This window comes from Aedes aegypti, unplaced genomic scaffold, assembly GCF_002204515.2.
Source record: "Aedes aegypti strain LVP_AGWG unplaced genomic scaffold, AaegL5.0 Primary Assembly AGWG_AaegL5_hic_scaff_1426_PBJ_arrow, whole genome shotgun sequence".
NCBI lineage: Eukaryota > Metazoa > Arthropoda > Insecta > Diptera > Culicidae > Aedes > Aedes aegypti.
In genome coordinates, this window is record NW_018734863.1 from 42,752 (window position 1) to 69,777 (window position 27,026).

Genomic DNA, 27,026 nt, shown 5'->3' on the forward strand with positions numbered 1-27,026 from the left:
AGAAAAGTATTATTGGCCTCGTATGTCGACTGACATCAAGCGTTTTTGCTTTGGATGTCAGATCTGCAAAGAATCAAAGACACCGAATGTTAATGTTACTCCGGTTTGCGGGAAACCAAAAATGTGTTCCCGACCGTGGGAGCTTATTTCAATGGATTTCTTGGGGCCATATCCCCGCTCAAAAAAGGGCAATGTTTGGCTGTTAGTAGTCACCGATTTCTTTACGAAATTCGTTATGGTCCAGTGCATGCGGACTGCTACCGCAGCTGCAGTATGCACTTTTACTGAAAATAACATCTTTACACTGTTTGGCACACCTTCGGTGTGTATTACCGACAATGCCAAGGTGTTCTTGTCAGATCAGTTCACTAAATTGTTGAAACAATATGACGTCACACATTGGCACCTCTCAGTGTATCACCCCAGTCCAAATCCGACGGAACGGATCAACCGAGTAATAGTAACTGCCATTCGGTGTGCCCTAAATAAGCAAACATCTCACAAAAACTGGGACGAATCAATCCCTCAGATTGCCAGTGCACTACGTACTGCAGTTCATGATAGTACTGGTTATTCGCCATACTTTTTGAACTTTGGCCGAAATATGGTGAGCTCAGGTCGCGAATATGAATACCTTCGAAACCTCTCAGATCCTCGAGACTCTTTGACGTACCCTCTCGGTGAGGATCAGAAGAAGTTATTCGAAATTGTTCGCGAAAACTTGTTGAAAGCGTATCAAAGGTACTCCACTCCATACAACTTACGGGCAAATAAAAAACATCAGTTTCAGGCAGGAGAAATCGTCTTCAAGAAAAACGTCCACCTATCGGATAAAAGCAAGCTTTTTGTTGGTAAATTCGGTCAAAAATTTACCAAGGTTCGGGTACGAGAAGCTTTAGGTACTAATACTTATGTCCTAGAGAATCTCAATGGAGATCGAATCCCTGGGACCTACCATGGGTCCTTTTTAAAGCGAGCCTAACGACAAGCTATGACTGCCAGAAGTGCTGTGCTAACGATTGGATATCAGCCTCACAAAACACTCACTCGAGGTGAATTTAAACCACGACGTTGAGAAGTCCTTCGTGTTGCCTCCGTCGCTGGGAATCGAAAAATATTGCTCCGATCTTTCTAAGCCCATGTAGCGGCTAAACTTTGAGCCCAACTAAACATTCGTCGATTGTGATGTCACAATCGCTCTTCATTCCGACAGCCAAATCATTGATGCGGTATTCCATTGATAGATGTTATTCCATAATGAAGTTGTAGATGATTCCATTGTTGAAAAGTAGATTCACAATAATACCACAGTAGTACTATTTTCTCCGTTTCCTTATCAGCAATAGTATTCCGTTAAAGATTTCCAATAGATGTAAATTAAAGATGATTTTGTTGCAAGACATTCTTCTGATGTTTTCACCATTGCACAGTTAATTTTTTCTCTGACATCAAATTCTCCACAAAAGCTCAGCTGAACATTAGTTTTGCTTTCTCCGTGAGCTGATGCTCGCATTTGACGTTTCTCAATGAGAGACCATACACACTTAGATTAAATTACTGGGGTCGGTAAAATTTTACTGGGTTTTGGAACTACCGAAAAAGTCAGTAAAATGAAAACTGTCGCCACGCGTAATTGAAAAGCAAATTTCACCATGTTATATTTTTTATCAATATATGGTATAAAAAGAAAGCTCTCTGCAAAATTTCAGTAAAAAATCTCTGTTTTTCAATTTCTGACATTTATTTTTAGTTTACTGACTTTTTCGGTAGTTCCAAAACCCAGTTATTTTTACCGAACAGATTGAGTGTGTAGTTAGTTAATTTTGCTGTGTTGTTTCGTTTTGATCAAGTAGGGCGTGAAAGCAAAGTTGCATAGTATGCAATGAATGACTAGTATAGATTGATTAGAGATAGCCTTAAAGTAGGTTTGTTGTTTTCCAATGTTGATTGGAGTAAATTGGTAATAAGTTAAAGAATATTTCCAGATTTTTCCGGAGTAAATAGGGTTTCTTTACATTTTTCAGATTTTTTCTGAAGTAATTCGGAATGTTGTATTTTTTCAGATTTTTCTGAAGTTAATAAAAATTATCTCAAACAGAATGAAATAAAACCGGAAGAGATAACTAAATTGAAAAAAATAAATGTATATAGGAACAAAATTACGCAGTATTAGTGGTAGCATATATGATAAATTAGATTAGTTGAATCAATAGTTTGAGAACAATCAATATATTTTCTAATTAGATTCTAAAATTTTAATCACTGTACAAGATTATATTTAAAATATTCTGACCTTTTTTAAAAATTTTTGAAATTAATATTTCAAAAATTTTTATTGATCAGCATCGGCGAGAATGTAAGCACATTGTGAATTCACGTTATCTTCATGACCGAAACTTTAATGAGACAACAATGTTTTACGCTCTTCTTGCGATTGCTTTCGTCTCCTCTCCAAAGAGAGATTTCTGAAAAGCTCGCGCGTGAACTAATTCAGTGAGTTCCATGCCGATCTCATTACGGTTGCGGGTGGTTGCTGTATTTTATAAAAGATGGGCAAAACAAGAGTCAAAATACGCTAGTACAAAATTTCTCGCATGAATTTTAGACAGCCCCAATACGGTATTTGAAGAACAAAGGGAGTGCAAATTATTAAACCTCCAAGGCCATAGGCTTTGTTTGAGTTGCAGAATAGCTAGCGTGGGTTTTTGATTTATTTAAGTGAAGACCATCATCTCAACAAGTTCGATAGTGTTCGGTGTGAGCCAAGTCAATAGTCACTTTTAAATTATTTAAACTTGTGCTCTTCGCAAACCACAGTTAAATTTTATGAAGGCTAAAATCGCTGCGAAAACCTAAATTGTAATCGAAGGTAACAATATCTGAAACGATGTAAATTGTGAATACTAAATTATTCAATTATAGTTAGGGCCAAACGTACTTCGGTAAAAAGCGATTCAAGACTGTGTGATTTGAGACAAATAAGTTGGGTAAGGTGCATCAAGTTAAACGTCTGGCGAAAATAATACAACTTTTGTCCGTTGAACAGATTTCACCCACTGTTCAGCGTGGGTGTAAGTGCTGGGCTGGCCAATCTACGAAATCGTGAATCAGCGTTCAATCTCCGCGCAGTTAATCCGGCCCTGGGAAGCACGTAGGGGATTTTCTCACTGAACGACATCTGCTCACGCCGCCCCGCCGAGAAGCGACCGATTCACCTTCGCCCACCTCGACTCTCCACACTGCCGCTCGAGCCTACAACTACACCGTGAAAGCTCGTGTATGAGTCTATGCTCAACTGTTCTAAGCCCCTGGATGTCGGCTACCAGCGACTCGAGGTAACGCCGGCGCTGTTCGTGAGTATAGCGTGATAACGTCGTAGCATGCCGATTGGTCGTTTGGTTGGAGCTCCGGCTGATAACACAAACGGATGGTGAGCAGTGGTTGACAACCGCTGATAGACGTGCCACAGTGAGGTGAATCTGTCGAAGAATGCGAGCTGAGATTTGATTCGGAATTATCAAGGATCGGTCATCGTTGGAGCAAAGGCGTGGCATCTTAACGCCGTAGGGTGGCCCACCCCACCGAAGCAGGTCAGAATTTTCCGTTTTTCTTTTATGAGCTCGAAGAATGAAAATGTACATAGTGTGACGTCACCTTAGTTTTAAGCTAAAATTGAATTCGAATATACGCGTATAACAGAGTAGTTAAGCTTTAAAATAAGATAGTCGTTCATTATTGGATTTTTAGAGTTGATGCCTTCATTTAGGGTGATAGGGGTAAATTGATCTTGCATTTGTTTAATAATTTATTTCCCTTTTGGCTTTAGAATCGCGTTTGATTTAATGAATTTGTAAAGGTACAGCTGACCCTTCGTAATCGCTATTTGAGATCGTCGTGTTTGAGCATTTTTGACCCGCCCTGAAGAGAGCCTTAAGCCGGGCCTCTAAATCAGCATCAGCAGCCTCTTGAAAAAGAGTGGCGCTTAAGCTGTTGCATGCTAAGAGCATAAAACATACGTTACACGTGTCCCTTCCGAAATGTCAGATAGGAACAACCCCAGTGTTAAAACTTAAATCCTAGTGATCCTTTATATAGAGCTTAGTGACATTTGAACACACGTAGACTAGCATACGCTCGTCATACACAGTTTGTTTTTGTTTTCCTCAAAGAAACTTGCACACGCTTTCCAGACTCATCAAAATGCATATGGAAATATTACCCAATTTGAAAAATTTACACCCGTTATCTGGGTGTTTTTTCGAGACTGAGTGCATATTGTTTTCCTCTAAGGTTCACAACTACATCTACACTAGGGCACCCATACTATTGGGCGTGATAACCGGAAGCGGAAGTAAAATGGAATGATTTGGCAACATACCAACAGTGCTGAGTTGGCTCAGCGTCGAGAACAATATTGTAACACTGACATGACTTCCTCATTGCTAAAGAGTGTATTTTGTTTCGTTATAGATCTTTGAGCTACATTACCAAACAAATAAACAGCAGAAAAAAACAACAGCAATAAATCGCATTGACAAAAATTCAAAAGAGCAAAATAATCCATTATTGTTGCTCTATGCAAAACAACTTTCACTGAAATAATTTCAAGCGGATTACATTACACCTCAAGAAAAGTTCAAAACAAACATAACGCATGTTCGTTTGGCTCACGCTTTGACAGTTCTCGCTGCTCGATTGGCTCACACTTTGACAGAAATGTCAGCTTCCGCGAATCTCTCTTATAAAGGATCACTATTAAATCCCTGTTGTGTTTTGTCGTCTAAGCGAACGTCAAACATGATCAAAAATATCAAGGTTCATTTATGGACCTAATTTTTAAATTTAAGTTTTTGATATAATAGGTCAGTGTTCCCTTAGTGGACAGTCCCCTATAGTCGCACTAGTGGCTTTTTATGGCCATTTGGCTATAAATCTTTTCAATATATTTTCTGACATGAAGATCAGCTATTTATCTAAGTACCACTGAGACACAGCTTGATTTTGTTCAAAAAATGATCGAAATAATTAGTTTTGCTTAAAATTTGAGCTCCCTTGCGCCTATAGTAAACCCACAGACAAACAGACGTAACACTTAGAACAAATCTCAATCAAAATCATAGTCACGAGGACATGTACGCCAAATGCTAAAATATGTGTATTTGGCCGACGGGCCAACAGATGGCGGGTAGTGTATAAACGTCAAACACGAACAAAAACGATGTGAGCGCTGCGGGTGGCAGATTGGCCACTTACCATATTTTTGAATCGACCGTTAAAAAGGTGGTCGATGGACAATGATGAGAGTGTGACGTCTGGTTGTCTGTGGTAAACCTATTGTTCCTATAGTAGCACTACTGAGAGAAAACTATTTTTTATTAGGGCTTAGAGCCAGGGTCCAATTCTGACGTCTTATTTTCAAAATTTTTGTTTCTTAATTTTGCAAAACGTTTCTTGATTTCTTTCTGCAAATCCTGCCATATAATTTTCAAAGCAGGATCGCGTGTGCGTTGAAATTGCCTTCTCCTCACGTTTTTAAGGCGGATCAAGAGTTTAGGATCATCGTTTATAATCGGATGGTTGCCTATAGGCAAATATAATGCGCCACCATCATAGAGGTCGCTGGGGAAGAATGAAAGAAATGTCACTGAAAATGTTTCTTTACGTCCAAAATTCAATTTTTCAACCCAAAAATTGGGTAATAATCAATCGATTGTTGAACTATTTTCCATTGGCATAATCATTTAGAACCATTATTCTTGCGATACGCGTGATTTCACAACAAATTTAACCACTAACAAAGAATCCGGAAGTTTATAACCTATGTTGCCAAACACCAATTTTCCAATTTTATCCCACTAATCGTACATGAGCACTGACCGGATCTGTACATTTTCGTTGGAAAACAAGTTTATTATGTTTTTCAATGCTCTCTGATCGTCTACAAAATAACTATTCCGAGAAAAAGTTTAAATTGTGTGCTCCTTTCTATGCTGCACACGGTGCGTTCTCAACCCAACCTCTGTTTTGAAGGTTCTTCTATTAGCCGCCAGATGTCGGAGTGATCGTTTAGCTTTGAAAATATTTGCCTATTGTAATTTTCACGAATGATTAGACTTTCATGACGAAATTGAGAAGCTGCCAATCAATAGAAGTAATAAACCATAGAAGAAGAATGTCGCTGGCGTCGCAGCAGGAACATCTTTTGCTGGCGGAGATAGGCGGGGCTATAAATGTCAACGCGAAAATGTATGCAGTTTGACACTTATGTACCCGACATGTTTCTGAGCGAGAACAAAGGGAACATCAGCAACATTATTCTTCTATGGATTATTATTTCTATTTGCCAATCAATGAGAATATATACCGAGGTGGGGAAATGACATTTAGTGTGCGTGACATCCGTGTACGGTGCAAAATGTTTCACCAATACAAGCGAGCGAGCTCCCATAAGAAGACATGTAAATTAGTGACGTAGTTATTTTTGTTTACGTTTTTTTCTCTTTACTAATACACAGCCATTGCTTCTTCTTCCATACCTTAGTATATATTCTCATTGGCTGCCAATAATGTACTGATGGTACATTTTCAAACACCATTTACCTTTCATCCTTGATTTTTGACACTACCAGCTGGTTTCGACACACCAGCTGGAGGTTAGAACAATGACGATGACTGTAAACATCGGAAGACCAGCTGGTTTTGTTATGTAAATCAGACCAGCTGGTGAGTCGAGAACAAAGAGAAAATGGTAAACACCAATGAGAATATATACTAAGGTGTGGAAGAAGAAGCAATGGCTGTGTATTAGTAAAGAGAAAAAACGTAAACAAAAATAACTACGTCACTAATTTACATGTCTTCTTATAGGAGCTCGCTCGCTTGTATTGGTGAAACATTTTGCACCGTACACGGATGTCACGCACACTAAATGTCATTTCCCCACCTCGGTATATATTCTCATTGGGTAAACACTGAGCCGGCCGGAGTGAACTGTCATGAACATCAGGATAATTGCATGGGCGGCGGTGATCGAAAAGGGGCAGCGAAATCGAAGGCGAAATCTGAGAAAGACGAAATTCAGATCATCAAAGTCTAAGTGGTAAAAAAAATCGCAATACATGTTCGAAAAGTTTTTTATTCGTACCAAAAGTGTAGTAAACTTTGTGGATTTTGTTTTTGAGTAGATGCTACATGTAGTAAAGTTCAACGTTTTTTATTCATATCACCCAATATTTCGATGGTTTTGGAAGGAGAGCAAACATTTAAAGGCATCCTGCAAGGATCCAATCAAGCAATCAGTTATTTTATTGCGACGCTTGTGAGATTAATAAGCGGTTTCTTCACCACCGCTTAGGCATTAAACCTAGTTTAACCATATGGGTAAACGTGGTTTACGGCTTAAGCGAAGGTGAAGAAATTGGCCCTAAGGATCATAAACATCAAACAAAACTTCGCACTATGATTGCACTCTCGATTCAATTTACCCGAAAATGGGTAAACACATCGAGATGTTGACTACGCTAGAAGTCGTCCCTTGCCATGGGGCTGGTCCATATGCAGTTATGCAGTGGTCCATATGGGCAGTTAAGCGGGCACACAGGGAATAAAAATATATTGCGCACTTCACCCCAAATTGGAATACCACACAAGTCGTAGTGCGCAGAAAAAGTGCAAGTTTGCATCGGATCGTCTTGACGTATTTGATGCACTTATTCCTTGCACTTTAGCACCGAAAACACCTTCAGGATTCGACGTAACCCTAAGCTGCTATCACACCTTGTGCTCACTCCACACTTTTGTGACGCACCGATTTGGGGTGAAACCATTCCCAAGTAGCACACATGTTATAATTGATGCATAATAACTATTATATGACCAAATGTGGTCATATATCAGTTGATATGCCTTAATTATAACATGTGTGTTACTAGGGTTAAATATCCGGAGTCTAATTCCGGATTACCCAGATATTCTTCTCTTCTACGATTTGATCTACAACAATTTGTCGATGTAATATAATTTTCTTTTATCGTTTCAGAACTCAAACCAAAATTGACGATTTGGTTCATATTCAAGATGCTCCTGCTCGTTTGGTACTCAATGAAAACGGTGGTGACGAATTAAAGGTATGTATTTATAAAAATTCACGGTTTACTATATTAAGAAGGTTATATATTCCGCAAACTGACAGCTACTTGACGACGTCATTCCTAACCACCTCGAACAAATTTGCGAAAAAAATGATCTAGTGGTCCGGAAGGTATATGGTATGATAGGAGTGACGTCACATGTTTACAAGCAAACTTGACTGTTTACATCAGTAAAGAGCCTGCCTTGTTAATTTGTATGCCGTGATAAAAACTCAGACGGTTCAACGTTGTTAGAAGAAAAGTCTAACGTAATAAGCTGCTAATAAGAGTAATAAAATCGCTTTTTAATGCGTCTTATTTTAAAGTATTAAGCTAGGTATTGACTTCGCAGCACCAATCTGGAGTTCGCCGGTTGGACTTCCGAAGCGAAGTTTTGAACGAACTAACGGTCATTGCTTTGCCGGCTCGGCTTTTATCTCGACTGTTTTCGAAAAAAGTCCGACATAACGTTGACGGAAGAAGTTTCACCACAACAGAGGATTTGTCAGTTCGAGCGCGCCAAAATCCTTCCGATTGAAAATTTGTTGGCGGTGCTTAAGGTGCAACCAGTGCCGTAGCGTGCTATTGGCCAGGTTGGCACTCGCTAAGGCCGCCAGGCTATAGGGGGCGCCAAAATGGGAAATTTTTGGAGATACACATTTCGTGACCGGATTTTTAGGAGATAGGGTGCAGAACCACTTGGGCACTTCCATGATTCACTTTCAGGGGGGTGGCATGAGCTAATATTTACCAACTCAACATCAATTCAATATGGCGTCCAGTGTTCTTGTTTTGATTATTTTGGGAGGGATAAAACATATGTTTTTATGGGTAGGATGATGCTGTAAAACATTAAACAAAATGGTGAACTAATAAAAAGCGTCGTCAAATACGACGATTCAATGCGATATGTTTAATTGCCAGAATCTAGCACTAGCAGCGTATGAGCCGTATGCTCGAAAATCAGGAGCAAAGTTAGGGCAAACCGACCAGAAAGTAGGTACCAAAACGCGAAGTACCAAAACGATGTGAGGAAGAGCCGAAATGTATGCAGGATGACAGCCGTGTCGGTCCCCTGTTCACTTTGGCATGGGGGGTTTTTCTTAACCAAATTGTCTGCAACTTTGCAATAAGAAGCACATCAGTACGACGCATGTTGTGGCCAAATATGAGCTCTGTAGCTTTCAAAAAACCCCACTGCCGAAGTGAATCAAAAGTGCCAAGAATAGGATCCGGCTCCCTATCTATAAAAATCACTAAATAATATATTTTGATTATAGTTCTCCATAGCAATTGTAAATCAGCTTATACACGGTGCCTATGTTAAAACATCCATAAATTTAGAGTCTATTAACTGATACCTAATTAAAATAGTAGAATTTCACAGAATTGTTGGAAAGGTTCTCAACCAACTTGTTGCAGGTTTGTAACGCGGACACGTTTGGAGAAGGACTTTTCCACAGACAAACAGACGTAACACTTAGAACAAATCCTGATCAAAATCATAGTCACGATGACATGTACGCCCAATGCTTAAATCGGTGTGTTTGGCCGATGGACCAACAGATGGCGGTAGTGTGTAAACGTCAAACGCGAACAAAAACGATGCGAGCGCTGCGAGTGGTGGGATTGGCCACCTACCATATATTTGAATCGGTCGTTAAAAAGGTGGTCGATGGACATCGGTGAGAGTGTGACGTCTGTTTGTCTGTGACTTTTCTTTTAGTTCAGTATCCCTACTATGGTGAGCTACGAAAGTAGTCACCAGTAGAGACTGATCTTACACAGTTGATTGCTAGTCAAACATTGATTTGTATTTCGATTATTTGAGTTTATATAGGTCTGACAATATTTGGGTTATACTATATTGCATATGAGTTAGAATGAGACAACTGGATTGCAAAACGAACAATTTGTGCATCTTCGCAAGGTCGGCAATTTGGGTGCCTTGGTGGTCCAACCCGATATGCGCAATGTAAAGTCATTTGCATATGGGTGGAAAAAGGAATAGGGGAAGACTCGAGTGCAGTAGCCTCGATGCGTATAGCTTATGGTGCATATGGTTGCTATTCTGTTTTGTGTAACTTGATCTACAACGTTTCTTGTTTGGAGCTAATGACTTACTTTGATTTGTTTATGACTTGAATTGTTGGGTGATAGGTATTCACGTAACACCTTCCCTTTTTTGGAAAAAATTAGCGTAATGAATTGAATTGGAATGTAGCTAATTTTGTATAATATTTCGTACATCCAATTGTCTCTTTTCTTTTAAATACAAGTTAATCAATTCATAATATTACTAATAATAATGTATTACTAATTAATAGCTAATGCTGAATTTCTCACGTCTAACCTAAAGGTTAGACTTTTGACCTATCTCTTTTTTCACTTATTTTTTCTTGTTCATTATTTTTTTAGAGATTAGGCTCGGATTTATTATCTAGGTTTACAGTTACATTGTTCATCACTAATATGTGTGCAAGTTTTGAAAAACATTTATTTTTTGATTTTATGCATAGAGTACGTTTTACATTATTTTTTTTATACTTTTATTAGTCTATTTTTATGTACTATTTGGGTTTCTTCATTAGTAAAATTTTTGATTCTGACATTTGGATGATCTTCGGGACCCTAACGAAAGGCGGAAACACGAAAGGCGGAATCACAAAAGGCGGAAACTCAAAAGGCAGACTAACTTAGACGTGTAACAATAGGCGGAAAATAACATAAGGCATAATCTAAAAAGGCGGAATTGTTCAAAAACGATTTCAAAATGCTTACTTAAGCTTCCAAACGATAATTAGATTGAGCTGTTTAGGTTCCTATTCATATCGACGTTTTCAAAATCTCTAAGCGGACTTAGAATTACTTTTGAAAAAAGGTGTTTTTTTGTTTTTCAATTTATATGTAGGTATTAGCCACTATAACCAAGAAATATCTTCCCACACCAGGTTGATGTTAGGTGAAATATCCGGCGCCTGTTTCTGTTTCTTTTATTTATTGTCGACTGTTTCAGCCTTAGGTTTGCGCTAAATTCTCGAGAAATCTAGCCAATTTTATTGCTTTTTCTTCTTGGCACTACGCCCCCACTGAGACACAGTCTGCTTCTCAGCTTGAGTTAAATGAGCACTTCCACCGTTATTACCTCAGAGCTTTCTTTGTCAAAGTTGTCATTTTCGCATTCTTATATCGTGTAATTCTACGTCACTAGCCCGAAAGACACTTGCTCGAAAATAACATTTGCCCGAATGATGGGCATAGTCTATTCTTTGGAAAGAAATATCTAATACATTATCAGGGATTTTTCCTTCTTTTAATCATCGGCTATTCTTTCTGAACTTCTGAACTTCTGAACTGAACTTTTACCTTGAATATGTTTGGCGCCACGAGCAACTAAAGAGCCAGTTGAAATTGATTCTTGTTTGAAACATATACTGTTTTTTCACCTAATATTGCTGCTAGTGGTATTCAAGCTGCTCATATTCGCGTTAAGGTGAAGATGAATCGAAGCCAAACCTCGAATTTTCAGGAGCACAAATCTGAAAAACCAAACATCCGTTTGAGCTGAAAACATAATCGATTGGTCACTAGCTGAGTTTTTCAGCTGCTCTTGAAAATTTGAGGCTTTGCTTCGATTCATCTTCACCTTAATGTTATGGCACAGAAAAACAGACGTAACAGCTAGAACAATTACTCATTTGAAACTTTGTCTCGCAAATGTTCGCATTGGCTCATGGAAACATCGAGTCATGGAACAGAAATGCTTTGGAGAGCTGCACAGAATACAAAACTATTAAATCATACTCTTTACTCTACTTTACTTGTGAAACTCAAATTTGATTTGTGAACATGTGACATCATTCCTATCATAGCATTACCATCCGGACAACTAGATCATTTTTTTTACAAATTTGTTCGAGGTGGATAGGAATGACCGGGGGGAGGGGGGGGCAGATAGCCGTAGCGGTAAACGCGCAGCTATTCAAGATGACCATGCTGAGGGTCGTGGGTTCGAATCCCGCTGGTCGAGGATCTTTTCGCAAATGAAATTTTCTCGATTTCCAGGGCATAGAGTATCTTCGTACCTGCCACACGATATACACATGCAAAAATGGTCAATCGGCAAAGAAAGCTCTCAGTTAATAACTGTGGAAGTGCTCATAAGAACACTAATCTGAGAAGCAGGCTTTGTCCCAGTAGGGACATAACACCAGAAGGAAGAAGAAGGAATGACCTAGGAAAAGTGTAACAGTTATGGTGGTTATACTGCCGTGAATCGCAAGTCAGTCCCATCTGCATTTTCGTCAAAATTGAGTTGAGTTCAGTTTTCAACATCTCTTCCAATGCTCTTTCAGCTGCGCTAATAAAATAATATGATTTGTTCGGAAAAAATAGGAAAAAACAGCAAGTCAAATTGTCCCATAATGAAAAGTAATCACATGTCAGTCCCACTACAGACTTTCACACCGTGGAATACAAAATGTAACTTGTCATCATTATATTTTTCTCGGAAAGATTTCGTAGTGAAAAGCAAGTTGTGAAAGTTTCATTAAGATTGGAAAATGTTCCTAACCTGGAATTTTTTGAATATCCGTATGGAAAACGAGTTTGAAAACTTCACAGCCCATTTTCTCAGTGCTTACTTTTTACAGATGGGACTGACTTAGGCGGACTTTTTGAACCAGCAGAGCAAACGGCCGGCCGTTTGCTCTGCTGGTTCAAAAAGTCCGCCTAATTTAAATTAGCCTTATGTGATTCCGCCTTTCGAGATTCCGCCTTTCGTGTTTCTGCCTTTCGTGATTCCGCCTTTTGTGTGTAGTCGCCTTTTGTTAATTCTGCCTTTTGAAATTCCGCCTTATGTGTTTCCGCCTTTCGTGTTTCTGCCTAACGTAGGACACCCTTTTTTTATACTTTTATTAGTCTATTTTTATGTACTATTTGGGTTTCTTCATTAGTAAAATTTTTGATTCTGACATTTGGATGATCTTCACTGATAATTTCAAACGGACCTGACTAAACTTTGTCTAATTTTCTTCTATTTTCATTTCTTAACCAAACTTTATCTCCTATTGTAATTTGTATTGGTTTCGATTGTTTTGACTGTACAAGAGATCTATTTTGTTTGGCTTTTTCAGACATTAATCTCGCCTTGTTGTTAATCAATTGCAATTTGTATTTTAATTCCGTTACATATGATTCATGATTGTAAATTGGGTCTACGATAACTGTTTCTGAAAAGTGTGTTGGTAATCTGGCTTGTTTCCCAAAATTAGTTCGAAAGGTGTGAACAGATGTTCCGAATGAGGTGTGTTATTATAAGTAAAGGTATAGTAGATCAACCAATTGTCCCAATCATCTTGCTGATCATTAATAAAATGCCTTAGATATTCATTAAGACAGCGGTGATTTCTTTCCAGACTGCCTATAGTGATTATCACGCCCAATGGTATGGGTGCCCTTGTGTAGATGTAGTTGTGAACCTTAGAGGAAAACAATATGCACTCAGTCTCGAAAACACCCAGAAACCGGGTATAAATTTTTCAAATTGGGTAATATTTCCATATGAATTTTGATGAGTCTGGAAAGCGTGTGCAAGTTTCTTTGAGGAAAACAAAAACAAACTGTGTATAACGAGCGTATGCTAGTCTACGTGTGTTCAAATGTCACTAAGCTCTATGGTTTGAGGATGATAGGCTGTCGAGAATTTATGTTCTATGTTTAGTAATTTACACATAGTTCTGAATATTTCATTCTTATATTCGGTGCCTAAATCAGATTTGATTTGTATTGGGCATCCGTATATAAGAATACAATGTTCCATTAAAGCTTTTGCCAATGTCGCTGCTTGTTTGTCTGGTATTGGTACGGCAATAATATATTTTGACAGATCGCATTGAATGGTCAAGGCGTATCTGTTTCCTAAGTTTGATTTTGTTATAGGTCCGATAGTGTCTATAGCAATTATGTCAAAACACTTACTCGGGGTTGTTGTTTCGATGAATATTTCATTGGTTTTAGGTCGATGTTTATTTTGAATACATTTGTTGCACTGTTTTACGTATTCTGTAATAGTCCTTTTCATATTATTCCAGTAGTATTTGGATCTAAGTTTATTAAGTAATCTGCATATACCAATATGACCACCCGTAGGCGTATTATGGTTTTCAGAGATTATTCGTTGAATTGTTTCATCGTCCGTAATAATTTTAGTCGGCTCATATATTATAATTGTGACGTCACTCAATATTCTGTTGCATGCTTGTTTAAATACCTCTTGTGGTATAAAACTGAATAATTTGTCATTGTTTTTTTATTGCTAGCGTTTTGATATTTGACTTTAGAGCCATTTCATTTATTATCTGCAGATAATATGTTAAATCAGTTCCACCATTTTGACAAGCTAAATTCACTTGTGAAATAAGCATTTTCAGGTTTTTAGATAAAATTCGTATGATTGTATATTGGTTTATCAATTCAAATGTTATCTTAGGTACTTTAAATGCATCTAAGGTATTTACTGAATCATAAGCTCTGAGGTGATCAATCTCAGTTGCTGATGAATCAATATTCGTTTTATTCTTTTGTATTTTCGTCATAGATCTTGTTTGAATTGGGAGGCATGGTATTGTTTTGAGTTCATCTGAATCAATAGTAATACGCGATAGAGCGTCAGCGCTGACATTTTCTTTGCCTTTCACGTATTCTATATTGAATGTATACTCTTCTAGTTCTAGTCTCATTTGTGCTAATCTCGAAGATGGATTTTTCATCGAGAACAAATATACAAGTGGACGATGATCAGTTTTCACGATAAATCGTCTACCGCATAAATATGGTCTATAATGGGTAATCGCCCAATGAATGGCTGTTAATTCCTGTTCAATGGTCGATTTATTTTTTCACCTTTAGTAAAGGTTTTACTCGCATAGGCTATTGGCATTTCAATATCACCGTGCTTTTGTGTAAGGACAGCGCCACATGCAATTTTTGATGCGTCCGTGTAAAGAATAAATTGTTTTGTGAAATCTGGGAATTTGAGTATGACAGGTGATAAAAGTTTTTGTTTTAATTGTTTGAATGATTTTTTGCATTCTGGACTCCATTCTAATTTTGAATTTTTCTTTAGCAATGCATTTAATGGTGCTGCAATATCTGAAAAATAGGGTATAAATCGTCGGTAGTAATTTGCGAACGCAACGAATCTTCTAACGTCGTCTGCGTTTTTCGGTTCTGGATAGTTTAAAATAGTGGAATATTTTGATTTGTCTGGCTGGATTCCTTGATCTGAGATATGGTGTCCGAGATATGTGACATCAGGACAGAAAAAATGACATTTATTAGGGTTAAGTTTCAAATTATATTTTCGTAATGCTTTAAAAACTGTTTCCAAATTTGATAAGTGATGATTTATCGAACATCCAATAACGATAATATCATCGATGTAAAGGAAAGCGCATTCCGGCGGAAGACCACTCAAAGCTATAGTCATCATCCTTTGGAAGCTGTTAGGAGAAATGTTTAGACCAAATGGTAACCTACAAAATTCAAAATGACCAGACGTTGTCGAAAATGCTGTATATATTTTTGATATTTTTTCCAGTTCAATTTGATGAAATCCCGATGCTAAGTCGAGTGTGGTAAAATACTTAGCTCTTCCCAGCTGATCAAGAATTTCGTCTATCCTTGGAAGAGGAAATTTATCGGCAATAATTTTCTTGTTCAGTTGTCTAAAATCGACAACTAAACGCCATTTTTTATCAGAATTTGTTGACTTCTTCGGCACTAGAAGGAGTGGAGAATTATAAGGTGAAATGGAGTGCTGAATAATACCGTCATTCAATAGTTTTTTAACTTGATTGTCTATTTCCTGTTTGTGTACTTCTGGACTTCTGTAGTTTTTTAATATAAACAGGACTTTTGTCGTTTAGATTTATTTTCTGTTTAGAAAAGTTGTTGTGTGTCAAAGTATCGGTTTGTAATGCAAAAATATCGTTGTATTTTGCACATAGTGTAGCTAATTTATCTCTGACTTGAGTATCGGTAATCGTTTTGTTTAAATTCAATTCCTCAAAGGGTATATTAATTCTTTCATTTTTTTGTGTCCACATTCTGATTAAATGTGAAAATATCTTAATCCTTTAATGGTTTCAGACCATTTGGGATAGTATTTTGAATTGCAATCGGTTTATTTGTTGTATTTATAAATTTGATTATCGGATTTTCTGTATTTATAATCGCATTAGCGCAGAAAACTCCTGGCTTGATTTCTTGGGATGTAACTAAAGATTCACCGTTGATGTTTTGTGTGTTGATTTGTCGATAAACTTCACAACGTGGAGGTAAAACAAGGTCACCTCTCAAATTATCCTCAATAATTAATTCGAATGGTTCTGAGTCATTAGTTCCGGTTAAAATCCATGTGTTATAATCAATAATACATTTGAATTTGACCAGAAAATCACGACCCAAAATTCCATCTGTTGGTATAGGTATGTCTTCTGGTAGTACTTGAAAGTTTTGTGGTAATTTAGTTGCAATAGGCAATTGTATAAAAATAGATATGGTGCCTAGAGTTCCGATAGTATGCGAATCAATTCCTGCTATACTACATTTGTTATTTTGGTTTCGTTAGAGTTAATGTTTATATGTTTGATTTCGTTAGAGTTAATGTTTATATGTTTGATCAAAGATATTTCTGCGCCAGAGTCAATTAAAAATGTACTGTGTGTTTTTGATGCGGCTAGTTTTAGCGTTACGAAATTACTGTACGATGCATGTACTGCAAATATTTTGTTTACCTTCGAGATACTAGTTGTGAAATTGGAATTTGATTGGTTGATTGTTGCTGTTGTTGTTGGAATTGGGTGGGTTGATGAAACCCCAACTCACTTTGTTAGGGTTACCATCCGTCCTGATTTAGCAGGACATGTCCTGATTTTGAGCTTCTTTTGAGGCGTCCTGATTTATTTTTTCATATTTTAAGATTTTTCCTGCTTTTTCAACACAGATAGTAGCAACAACGGAATTTCCTACCTTCGTTTCAATATTTTGATGCATCACAAAGAGGGATTTCCTCCATCTAACATCACGTGCCACATACCACGTCTAATCAAAGTTTCTGAAGAGATCCTTCACGAATGTTTCGGAGAATCGTGTAGAAAAAACTGTCGGTTTCCAAAGAAAATCTTTGACGGATTTCTCCCAAAAACTTTGAGTGATATTTTGTAGAACTCTTCATGAATTCCTGGCGAGATCTTAAGCGATCTCTTACAAGATCTCTATGGAAACTTAACGGAAGATTTTTTTTATGAAATTCGTAAAAAGATTTTTAGCATTCTTGGCATTATTTTGTCTTATAATCTCCTAAAAGATTCTAGGTGGATTTCATTTAAGTTTTTATTAGACTCTATGAAATATACTTGGCTGTTTTTGACATTCTTAGTTATTTCCTAGCGAAATCATGATCAGACAATTAACCTTTTTTTAAATCATCGGTAAATTGCTGCAATAATCTGCAGGATTTTCGTGGGATATCTAAATTTGTACGTATACTCATACCTGTTAAACAGAAGCGTCTCGTGATTTTACATTACCTGTCCCCGACATTAAAAATTGCTAAAAAATCTTTGAAAATGCTATTAGGAATTTGAAATATGAAGTCATATTTGGTATTTGAGCTTAACCAGAACTTGCACAGGTAGGGTCGGATCCTATTCTTGGCACTTTTGATTCACTTTGGCAGTGGGGTTTTTTGAAAGCTCCACCTCATATTTGGCCACAACATGGGGCCCAGATAGCCGTAGCGGTAAACGCGCAGCTATTCAGCAAGACCAAGCTGAGGGTCGTGGGTTCGAATCCCATCGGTCGAGGATCTTTTCGGGTTGGAAATTTTCTCGACTTCCCAGGGCATAAAGTATCATCGTACCTGCCACACGATAATACGCATGCAAAAATGGTCATTGGCATAGTATGCTCTCAGTTAATAACTGTGGAAGTGCTCATAAGAACACTAAGCTGAGAAGCAGGCTCTGTCCCAGTGGGGACGTAACGCCAGAAAGAAGAAGAAGAAGAAGAAGATGCTCCTATTGAAATGCTTTTTTTTTACAAAGTTTCCGGTTGTGAAAATTTTTAAATGTCCTGATTTTGAGTTTTCAGGAGATGGCCACCCTACACTTTGTTGATTCGTAAATGGTACTTGTCCAGCTTGCGCTGCTTGTGGATTCACTGAGTTGTAGTAAAATCTTGGAAAGTTATTGTAATAACTTCTGTTATTGCCTCTGGATTGATTGTGGTAAAAGCCTCGTTGGAATCTGTTTTGCCCTCTGAAGTTTCCTCGACCTGTGAAATGTCTGTGGCCCCTGTAATTTGTATGGCCATTGAGTTGCCACGTCCATTTCCTCTGGACGGACCATTCTCATATCTAGAGAATTTGTGGTCTGTTGAACGAATATGAAATATTTTGGTGGATGTTTGTGGTTCGTATTCATTTATTTTTTCTATTGCTGATGCCAGGAAGTAAATTGTCCGGCTTTCAACAATAACTTTGTTTCGTCGTTTCGAACACTTGATACGAGAGCCTTTACTCCTGCTTTGACTGCCATTCTTGAAGCCGTATCAACTGGAACTTGCTCATTTATGTAAGCTCGTTCTAGCTCAGTAGTAAGCTTTTCGATTTCCTGAGTAAATTTTGTAATTTCGCCAATTTGTTTTGTGGCGTTCATTTAGCCACAACAGTTTCGGGAGTTGTTGTGCCTTTACACTTGTCGTTCAATTTTCGTATGATTTCTTCCACGTTTTGGGGAATATTATCAATTGCTGATCTAGCTTTACCTTCAAGTCAAGTCTTTTTTTTTTTTTTTTGGTTAGCGATAGGGGTAGTACTGGCACTCTTAATCTGCCCTAAGCTCCTTCCCAGCATTTGCTTTTATAATCCTCTATTGCGTTCATCACACAGACGTTCCTAAGCAATGTTGCTCAAATGGTCACTGTGTACGCTAGCAGCAATCAGCCCTTGCCGTAGTTTTGCAGTCTAGTATTTCAGACTACTATCAAACTATGATAAGGCCTGAAATGCTACTAGAGTGGTTAAGTGAAGAACGAAATAGTTTTATTAAAAGGTCCTCATTCCCCATTTCATTTCATCACTCACTATCGTCACTTTTATTTTCGACAATATAACATATATCACTCATCAACTTTCGTAATACACTTCTGATATACTTTCCATTATATCACTTTCACATCACACCATTTTCATATAAATTCATTGTTATTACCATTTACCATCTGTTACCATTACTAAGTAATTAAAAGATATTCAATTTAAATGTATCATTATATTGTTGCTGTAGAGTCATTACTATTCAAACTACGATTTAGCACTATGATCAAGAAATTTACCGTAAAAAAATCACTTCGATCCATTCTTCTGCACTTGCTGTCATTATTAACACTTTTATCATGCACGTTTGAAGAGCTAGACAATAAAATTTATATTCAGAGAAATGATTGCACAAATGCACAATGTATTATGGCCATTGTTAAATTAGTAGAGTTCACATCATTATTATTATATTTTTAACAAAACTATCAGAATCACTTCCACTTTCATTTTTAAATTTTCATCACCTTAGATTTTATTATAAAATCACTATTAGCACCATCACAATCACTAAATTTAATAACGACGAGTGTAACGCACAGTTCCACCAAACACCCATTCTTATGTTGTATTATAAAACGATTTATCACACGTTGGCTTCGAAACTTAACCACCATTGCTGATTAGTACAAAGGATGCTACAGCTCGTGTAAACGAACTGAAACATCAACAACCAGCACTGGTTTATAAGTAACTAATGAGCCCTGGCGGTCCCTCGGTTCGAAGAGGACCTGATAATATGCCGAAACATATTAACAGATCCTCTGCCTGAATGCAGCCGTTTCATGATAAATCATGAACCGTTGGAGGTGTGCCAAAGTATTGGGAAGGTGATATGTTTCACAGACGGGTATTATTATGGTGCACCTTCTACTTTGGCACCGTCAAACCCTGTGATCGTGGCCAGGGATTATCAATTGCTGATCTAGCTTTACCTTCAAGTCTTGATAATATAGTATTAATAGCCACTTCTTTGTTTGCCTCATTAATTAGTGATTTACAAGCATTCAACGCTCCAACTACACTTGCTAATTTTTCACCATTACCATCGTAAGTTGGTACAAGCGCTGTAATTATTTTAATTATTTCGATGATGTGATTTGCCTTATTGCTGGGGTCTCGGATATAATTAAATGTTCAACCTACTTGGTTGGGGTCTCGAGCAAGAATATATTTCAAATTCAAAACTTAACTCTATCGAGTGTGGTCGCGATGCACAATTTTTGCTGCGTATGCAACGTGGTAGGTTATCGCTCTCCAACGACGGATGTTTATGCTCGCGAAGCATAACACCCGTCGTCCGTAATTCGATCCACCTCATCGCATAGGCGTAGTTAGGGGTGCATCCACCACACGCCCTATTTATTTTATTTTAAATTTTTATCTATTAGTTGAAAATTCAAAAATATTAATGCTTTATCAAATATATAAAGAATACGTTATGATACTTGTTTGAATACCTAATGATATTTACCTAAATTGAAATTTAAATCATTAACTGCTTGTAAACATGATGTTTCAAAACAATATGTCATTGATACCTCATATCGCCGACACCACCTCCTCAAAGTATGTATGAACTGATTACTCCACAAACATTTAACTTCAAAAATTCCAAATTGGATTGTATATTAATTCTTCTTATTCTTCTTCTAATTCTTCATCCACCACACGCCTTATGAAAGGTTTAATCCTACTTTTATGTACAATGTCTTCTTTGTCTTTAATTAAAATCTTCACATTTGGTTCTAAATCTCCAAAATTTCGTATGGTCCGTTAAATTTTGCCTCTAACTTTTTTCCTGTCTCGTTTTTTACCCATACAAGATCTCCATTACTATACATTTTCTGCTTCGCAGTTTTATTGATTTCACCTGTTCGCTTGGTTTTTTCTTGAATTAACCTATCCTGTACTTCTTTGTGACAAATTTGCAATTTTGTTTTCATCTGTTTGCTATAATCGTCTATGTTATACACTGGTTCCGGAGTTGCTTCTGCTAATTGGAAGGCATCTTGGAATGTTTTCCGAATACAAGGTAGAAAGGTGTATAGTTAGTGGTTGAATGAACAGTATTATTGTAGGCAAATTTCATAATAAGGAATCCAACTTGACCAGGAAAACAGTTTATTGTCGCATTGAATTTCTCAGAAAATTCCCAAGACACTTATGACTGTTTTCCAATGCACCTATCGTTTGATGGTGATACGCGGTACTGTTTAATTTTTCGATGTTCAGAGTTTTGCTACTGAGGAAAACAAATCCGACATAAACTCAGTTCCTCTGTCAGATGCTATACGATTTGGTACGCCATATTTCAGAATGACGCTTTTTACAAATGCTTCAGCTACTGTCTCTGTTGTTTTGTTCTTAATAGGTGTTGCAGTAATGAACTTGTCAGTTCGCACTGCGTTGTCAATATATATTCATATCCATCAGAGGGTATAAGTGGACCTACTAAATCCAAATAAATTTTATCAAATGCACTTTCAGCTGTCGTGGTTACGATCATTGGTGGTTCGCAACATTGGATTGATTTAAATTTCTGGCATTTTTTACAAGATTTTATAAATTTTGCTAACATCTTGGTTAATGCCTTTCCAATAATATTTCTGCCTAATGGTGTTAATTATTCGTTTAATACCTGCATGACCTGCAGTAGGCAATATGTGATAATCGTTCAGGATTAACTTTTTCGTAGTGTCGTCAGTGATGACTTTAACTTTATCTGAAATTTTCAATATTGAGGGTACCCTTTCCGCTAAATCATTTTGCATAATATTTTCATAAAATTTGTGCGCACAATCATCGTTAATTCGAATATATAATTTCTTCGACACTATATTTTTTACATATTGAACCAAGTTCCTCCCTTGTTCGCCGTAACGATTCCAAGGTATCTGTTGGTTTAATTATAATTTCTTCTCTTTCAGGAATCCATGTAACGTTATCAGAAAATTGTTTGTTTTATTATCAGTTGAACTATTTTTTCTACTTGAAGCGTCATGGCCATTGATCACCTCTTTAGTAGAATTAGTATTTTTCTTCTTCGCCTGCATTCGGGTTGTTACGAATGCCTCATTGCTGAGTTTTTCGTGGCATGTCTCTCAATTCGGTTGTTGAAATACGTGATAGCGCGTCCGCCACGGCGTTTTCACAACCTTTCTTGTAGAAGACTTCAAAATTGTATTCTCGAGAGCCAGACGAAATTTCGTCAACCGACTCGAAGGATCCGTTAAAGTGAAAAGGTAAACTAAAGGTTTATGATCGGTATACAACTCAAATTTTCGTCCATATAAATAAACACGAAAATGTTGAATTGCCCAGACTATGGCCAACAGTTCTTTTTCGATTGTTGAATAATTTTTCTCAGCACTATTTAAACCCTTGCTGGCAAAAGATATGGGTTTATCATTTTTGTTGCTTAATACTGCACCGATTCCGTAACCAGATGCGTCAGTGTGTAGTTTAAATGTGTTTTTCTCGATAAAATCTGGATAATCTAACACAGAGGGTTTGATGAACCGCTCTTTCAATTGTTGAAATGCAGTTTCACATTCTTCACTCCAATTGAATTCTATTCCTTTTCCAGTCAAATAATTTAATGGTAAACACAAACTAGCAAAATTTCGTATATGCTTCCTGTAGTAATTCGCAAAAGCTACAAATCTCTTAACTTCATCAAGAGGATGAAGGACTCTTCCAATTTTTAAATAGTTTCAATTTTCTGTGGATCAGGTAGTACACCTTCCTTTGAAATAAAATGTCCTAAATATATCAACTCCTGCTTCAAGAATTACATTTAGCGGGGTTGAGTTTCAAAATTGAACTTCTCGTAGTCGCTGAAAAACAGAAATCAAATTCTTATTGTGTTCGTCAAATGTTATCCGAACACAATAATATCATCGAGGTAAATTAAACATTTAGTTAAATTTAATCCTGACATTGCCACTGTCATTAATCGAGAAAAGGATGATGGGCTTGTCTTTAATCCCATCGGTAGCCTGGTCATTTGATACTGACCGGATGGCGTCGCAAACGCTGTAATGGGTCTGTCCTCCGGTTTTAATTCACACTGGTAATAACCTTGTGACAGATCCAAATGAGTAAAATATTGAGAACCTGCGAGGGAATCGATTACTTCCTCTATATTGGCAATGGAAATTTATCCCTGTCCTTTGGTTCAGAAAGGGGTATGGGAGCGTTCTGCCAACTCGGTCGAGGCAGATTTCTTGTGTGAACAAGTTACAACATGGACGTTCTAAAGTGCCAGAATGAAGTGTTGTGCTTGTGGGGAGCACTTGAAGATGGGATGGAAGGTCATTACTTCGCGTTCGTGCTTTACTCCTGCTTATCTTAAAAGTTATATACAATAACCTACCCTAAGTTTAATTATCGAAATTAACAGTTGCAAATACAATAATCGTTCTGAGCTCACTAACATGTCGTCGCGGTTAATTTTATCATAATGATCTTTTATCTACATCCGTCGAACCATTCTGAATGGCCGTTGTGAGAATATCACCAAGAACTTCTCACATGCATTAAAGCTGAATTGTACTACATTGAAGCATTGAGGTTTTCGCTCTTTGGATTCATTTTTTGTTGTTCGTCCTCAGTATTGTTGAGATGTCCTGAATGCCGCACATGGCGTACAGTGATCATTGCCATGGAGTTTTTCGTAAGCTGCATGGGGATTGTTATCATGGGAATCCAAAGAGCGAATTTTCTATGATTTCATTGTAGGCCAATGCAGCAATAAAGCATGTAACAATCACTAACATTTATTCTCTCTTTATCCTTGTTTTCATATCTAACCCGCTGTTCCTTCGGATAGAAGTGAAATTAGCACTGTGGACTGTATTTTTAACAATTTTATTTAGCGATAAAATACGCGTACTGATCACGGCGTTGTACGCAAAGAAACTGAAAAATTGTCTCGGTAACTGACCCCTCTATTACTCACACTAATAAATTCAATTGTATAGGGTGGCCAGTTTATAACTGAAAGAAATGCTCGTTTTCACTCGTAACATACACCCCCGCGGTGGGTAAGACTCGCAGGATACCCTCAATCCACGATACTCGTTACACCTCGTCATTAATGGGTAGAACTGCTATCTTCGTGGTAGCTCGTCGATAAACTCCGCTGCTTGTGCGCACATCAACTACTCTAATTACACCGTCGGGGCCGGGAAATACCTCTTCAATGCGACCCAGCTTCCACATTGGAGGTGGCATGTTGTCTTCCTTGAGTATTACCATTAAACCCTTTCGCAATGCCGCAGTTCTTTATACCATTTACCACGTCTCTGCAAGCTGGTTATGTATTCGCTTGACCATCGACGCCAGAAGCATTGCTTCCTTCTCTGCACTAGTTGATATTGTGACAGACTTGTCTCGCGTAGATCTTCGTAGACTGGCTCAGCAACAGCAGTTAGTTCGCGGCCGATTAAAAAATGGCCAGGGCTTAAAGCCTCGTAATCCAGTGGATCGTCGGTTAACTGTATGAGGGTCGAGAATTCAATATTCCCTCTATTTGAACCAACAAGGTGTTCATCTCTTCATATGTAAGATAACTCTCGTTCAATATCTTGTAAAGATGAGTTTTCATACACTTACGTTCGCTTCCCATAATCCACCATGGTGCGGGGCGCGTGGGGGAATGAATTTCCAAGTAATTCCTCTTGGCTGGCAAAATTCGTTGACCCGTTGCTGATGAACCTGAGATCTCAAAAGTGTAACTAATTCCGTGAGTTGACGATCGGCACCATGGAAGTTGGTTCCATTGTCTGACAGAATTTCAGACGGGTTGCCACGGCGTCCAGCAAACCGATGAAGAGCCGCAATGAAACCATCCGTCGTTAACGAGGACACCAATTCAAGGTGTACAGCCTTAGTGACCATACACACAAATAGGCCAACGTATGCCTTCAATTTGATCTTCGAGCGTGCACCCACCTTTAGCAGAAACGGCCCAGCATAATCAATTCCTGTTCTTGAAAACGGTTGAGCTACAGTTACACGACAGGAAGGCAGATCGCCCATAAACTGTTGCGTTTCTGGAGGTTTAGTGCGAAAACCACGTAATGCATTTACGCAGAACTCGATGAATTGCTCTCTTTGCACTAATAGGCCAGAACCGTTGCTTCACAATGGCTAAGAGGCCGTTCAGGCCGACGTGCAAGTTTTCAACGTGTAGCGCTTCAACGAGGATGTCTGTGAAATGGCTGCGTTCCGGGAGAATCATTGGATGCTTTTGATCCCTTGGTAGATCAGAATGCCTAATCCGACCACCAACTCTGAGTAATCGCTCGCAGCTGTCGTAGAACGGGTTCACGTTTCTCAACGCTCTACTGGCCGGTTTCTGTTTCTGAATCTGGTCAATATCATCAGCGAGTTCACAGTGCTGGACAACAAACACAATTGCAAGCAAAGCTTCGTTGTGTTCAACACTGCTCAACCATCCATATCGTCGCTCTTGTTGACGCTTCAATGCTCGGCAATTGAAAATAAATCTTTTCACATAGCCAAACAGTCGTTGCAACTTTCTCAAACTGCTTGAATTCATTATAACGTTGTACATTATGTTTTCTGTTACAGCAACGCTCGCTACCTGATCAGGTACAGGTTCTTCGAAGTCGGCGTCGACAGCAACTGCTACCGGCTTGTTCAGTAGTAAACTCTTCAACGCTGTTAGATTCGTAATCTGCAACTTGAAGAAACGCAGGACCCGTCCACCAAATGGTACATCTCGTTAGTTCGTTAGGAAAAACACCTCGCGACACTAAATCTGCCGGATTTTCTTTGGTCGCTACATAGTTCCACTTAACGTTCGGCATCAAATTACGGATCTTCATCACTCGGTTTCTCACAAACACTGAAGTCTTCAAGTTCAATTTTCTTATCCAACACAGCACGATTTTAGAATCGGCCCATAGCACCACCCTTTCCGGTGTCAAATGCTAGGGCTTCGCGCACTTTCTTCATCTGTTCCACCAATAAAACAGCCGCACACAGCTCGAGCCTTGGGATGGTCATCTCCTCAGGTTCCGCTTCGGTATTCATGGTACGATTCTGCTCCTTCATTGGTGCTACTTTCGACTTGGCACAGACCAGCTGCACTTGCACAGTACCGTCCATCTTCACGCTTCGTAAATATATGCAACAGCCATATGCCACCATCGAGGCATCAGAAAATCCATGGAGTTCTTCTTTCACCATACCATCAGCTGTCAGCCTCCGATCGATTTTGAATGAACTGATGTTGCAAAGCTCAGATCGTAGTTTCATCCAGTTGTATAATTCCTCTTCTGGAAGAGGCTCATCCCAATTCATCTTCTCGCTCCATAACCGCTGCATTATCATCTTAGCAATTACCACAGTTGGCGCCAAAAATCCCAATGGATCGAACAATTGGCGGTCTCTGACAAAACCGACCGTTTGTCGGTTTGCAACATTATCATCCATCGGCCTAACTCGATACTCGTTGATGAAGTCCACATACATCTTCTTCATCTCGGGAGACCGTTCCAATCGTCGTTCTAGTGAGTGGAACCTCTTCTCTGCTTGCATTCGCGATCCACCCAAATCCCCAAGATTGTTACGAAAAGGTATCATTACAACGTAACGTCCTTCTGGTGTTCGTGTGTGTGTTCGCATAAAATGTTCCTCACAAAACTCGTTGCTTTCATAGCTGGTTTCGTCCTGCTGGTTGTCAATAGCCCAAAACCGTTTCA

The 27,026-nt window shown here is 38.3% G+C and overlaps 1 protein-coding gene across 1 annotated transcript in view; it reads left to right on the top strand.

Annotated features, from left to right (window-relative positions):
- Window positions 1-24,424, top strand: part of LOC110680456 — a 61,507-nt gene extending 37,083 nt beyond the window's left edge. The window contains exons 3-4 of the mRNA XM_021856260.1: window positions 8,039-8,126; window positions 24,276-24,424. Coding sequence (XP_021711952.1) covers window positions 8,039-8,126; window positions 24,276-24,320 — 133 coding nt within the window. The 3' untranslated portion in view covers window positions 24,321-24,424. The remainder of the gene's footprint in view (window positions 1-8,038; window positions 8,127-24,275) is intronic.
- Window positions 24,425-27,026: the final 2,602 nt, after the last annotated feature.